Source organism: Frankliniella occidentalis, unplaced genomic scaffold (genome assembly GCF_000697945.3).
Source record: "Frankliniella occidentalis isolate FOCC.00 unplaced genomic scaffold, Focc_3.1 Scaffold7, whole genome shotgun sequence".
Lineage (NCBI taxonomy): Eukaryota > Metazoa > Arthropoda > Insecta > Thysanoptera > Thripidae > Frankliniella > Frankliniella occidentalis.
In genome coordinates, this window is record NW_026267137.1 from 1,397,147 (window position 1) to 1,398,319 (window position 1,173).

Here is a 1,173-nt window from a genome sequence, read left to right on the forward strand (position 1 = left end):
ACTAGAAAAGATTTAGGAAGGAGCCAATGATTTATGAAGTCGACAGATATGCAGAGATGTTTGTCGTGTTGTCAATTGAGATAACCTCAAAATAACCGGGGTTGCCCATGGAAAACAGTGCATAAAAGACAAGTCATGTTGTACCTAGGCCACCGCCAGATGTCTTGACTCGAAAGTCTTCTATAGTTTTTGAAAATGAGTCAAACCGACGGAGGGTATCAAGATTTTTGAGCAAATTCATGTCTTTTTTCACTGTGCTCTGGCTACTGTTTACATTAACACTACTTCTGTCAGTTGAGACACGCTAGCCAACCTATGCAAGCAAATATTAGTTGGGTTCGATAAGTTTACACGGTAAGTTTTAGGAGAAGATAAATGTTTGTTTCTGGTAATATTTCGCCGATGTAGTAAAAGATGAATAAACAGAATATCGGAACATGCTTAGTTCACACCCTCGCTCGCACGCCGCACCACAAGGCGATTTTTGACCGATTGGGCACACTTCGGGGGCGTGCAAGGAAAAGGGGGAATTGGGGCCGGGGAGGGGGGGGGGGGGCATGGAGGGAAGTACCCTTCAGGAAAATAGCTTAAGCTTCTGCCTATTGTAATTCTGAGAGATGGCGCCGGTAGGTAGGCCACCAAACATACAGACGAGCGAGGGCGATTTCAAGTTCAGCGCGTTGCCTACCTACCGGCGCCGTCTGCCAAAACTAAATTCGGCTCTAGCTCATCAGCCAATTTTCCAATTTTCATTTTCCTCCCAAGTGTCCCACGCGTATGAAAACACGCTACATCAAACGACCCATCCGCGTCTAAGAGTATCCAATGCCAAATGATCGCCCTGCAGCGGCGTGCCAAGAGTGTCCCAGCCCATAAGAAACCTGACCGTGCCCATCAGGGGCTTGCCAGTGCACGTTATCGCCCGGGTGGGAACGTCCCAATTCTGCCGACAGGTTTGCATGCACGTACGTACGTACGCCCCACACGCGAAGAACTCCCTCCTCCGCGAGGATGGGGTCCGCGGTAGGGGGTGAACCTTACCTGTTGGGGGGTGGGGGTCGTACCGCACGGGGGCTCGGGCAGGTGCCGTGGCGAAAGGGGCTCCGTCGGTGCTCTGGGCAGCCTGGTACGGGCGTATTCGGCTGGGCGCGGAGCCGGGGGTGTGGAGCGGGG

At 52.0% G+C, this 1,173-nt stretch overlaps 2 protein-coding genes across 3 annotated transcripts in view; one reads left to right on the forward strand and one right to left on the reverse strand.

Moving 5' to 3' along the window:
* LOC113209478 (endoplasmic reticulum-Golgi intermediate compartment protein 3) overlaps positions 1-381 on the reverse strand; it is a 9,556-nt gene extending 9,175 nt beyond the window's left edge. Inside the window, exon 1 of the mRNA XM_052273663.1 lies at positions 145-381. Within this exon, the coding sequence (XP_052129623.1) occupies positions 145-241 (97 nt within the window). The 5' untranslated portion in view covers positions 242-381. The remainder of the gene's footprint in view (positions 1-144) is intronic.
* LOC113209536 (uncharacterized) overlaps positions 1-1,173 on the forward strand; it is a 37,105-nt gene that overhangs the window by 28,632 nt on the left and 7,300 nt on the right. The window lies entirely within an intron of this gene.